Source organism: Austrofundulus limnaeus, unplaced genomic scaffold (assembly GCF_001266775.1).
Source record: "Austrofundulus limnaeus strain Quisiro unplaced genomic scaffold, Austrofundulus_limnaeus-1.0 Scaffold394, whole genome shotgun sequence".
Taxonomy (NCBI): Eukaryota; Metazoa; Chordata; class Actinopteri; order Cyprinodontiformes; family Rivulidae; genus Austrofundulus; species Austrofundulus limnaeus.
The window spans coordinates 394,604-396,334 of NW_013952796.1; the positions used below are offsets into that span (position 1 = coordinate 394,604).

At 37.7% G+C, this 1,731-nt stretch overlaps 1 protein-coding gene across 1 annotated transcript in view; it reads right to left on the reverse strand.

The window, feature by feature from the left end:
• Nucleotides 1-42: 42 nt before the first annotated feature.
• LOC106528670 (kunitz-type protease inhibitor 1) overlaps nt 43-1,731 on the reverse strand; it is a 13,156-nt gene continuing 11,467 nt past the window's right edge. The window contains exon 10 of the mRNA XM_014023899.1: nt 43-655. Coding sequence (XP_013879353.1) covers nt 474-655 — 182 coding nt within the window. The 3' untranslated portion in view covers nt 43-473. The remainder of the gene's footprint in view (nt 656-1,731) is intronic.

Sequence of the window (1,731 nt, forward strand, 5' to 3'; positions counted from 1 at the left end):
CATATATATATATTTAGAAATTACAAGCTTGACAACCTTTTGTCCTGGTTTCCATCTAGATTTATTACAGAGATTTAAAAACGAGCCAGCAGAGGTCATTAAAAACACACTTGACTTTAATATTTACAGGCACAAAGTGCTAACACACTAAATAAACCTGAGACCCAAACACTGATTCATAAATATATTCAACAAGGATAAATTCAAAAATAAGAAAACTGCAAAAATATTTTCTGCAGCTGAATCTGATCAATTTCTTTAAAAGGTTTTTCTGATTACTTCTTGTATTTGGTCGTACAAACTCAGGTTTGTTTTATTCTGTTTCACTGGAAATAACATCTGACATTAGCTGAACACTACTGAGGTAAAAACATGAAAATGAAAAAAAAAAAAGGATAAACAAAAACAACGAAACCTGAAATATTTAGAGGGTAAAAGCACAGACGTGTCTGGCCTCGATGGAGGAAATGACATCACAGAGGTTTGGTGGTGCTGTTGTACACCAGCGTGTCTTGCTCCGACAGCTCCACTCGACCCGGGGTGGGCGCGGCGGCCCCGCGGGACCGGTTCTTGCGCGACCGCAGGAAGCAGTAGCCCAGGATGGCCAGCACCGCCAAGATGGTGACGGACAGAATCACAGCCAGAGCTGTGGAGTCTGAGGAGGAAACCGAGAGGAGAGGTCACTTCCTGTCAGACTGGAGTACTGTCAAAGTACTGTAGTACTGGTACTGAGATACTGCGCTGGGAAGGGTTAAGTATGGTGGAACAACAGGGACAAAAGTCTGCTTCAGTACTGAGAACCAACAGAATGATTTAATTTTAAATCAAAAGTTTAGCACAAAACCAAAGATGTCAACAAAGTGTCAAATACTGTACATACAAAATATGTTTTTATGGTTTTGATGCATTTTAAATCAGAGACGATGGAAACATTTGTGCTTGTGTAAAATGAAATGTTAAAAAAATCACTAACAGATATTTCATTATTTAGCTCACTTTCCGAGTATTAAAAAAATTTCCAATATCACTGTTTTTTAGCTCACTATTATTACATTTAGCTAATTTTTACTAAATGTTAAATTTAAATGTTAAAAAAATATTTAAATATGCAATCCTAAATCTAAATGTTTAAATTTAAATGTAAATGTTAAACCTTAAATGTTGAAGTTCACATTTAGGTATTTTGCAATGGAATGTAGCCTTTGTTGTTGGTGCTCGGCTCATGTTATGATGTCATCATCCTGAGACAATAGCAACCGCTCCGATACAGCTAAAGCTTCCCTACAAGACATCAAACTTGCAGTTATGTCTGGTATCTGAGCCACACTTCAAACTGCTGGACCACAGGGACCACCCTTATCATCTTTATGAACACATTTTAAATTTACATTTTAAATATCTGCCAAAAAATTAGAAGCAGCTAGCGGTGGCTACTAGTGCCCATTGTTGTTTGTCACATGATGATGACATCATCCTGGATATCTGACGCCAACTTATGCCAACGCTTCTAACACAGCTAAAAAAATTAATCTAAATTCAAAATGTGTTAGATATCTTGTAGGGAAGCTTTAGCTGCATTGGAGCGTTAGCGGTTGCTATTGTCTCAGGATGATGACATCATAACATAAGCCAAGCAATAACAACCTACACTCACCGGCCACTTTATTAGGTACACCTGTCCAACTGCTCGTTAACACTTAATTTCTAATCAGCCAATCACATGGCGGCAAC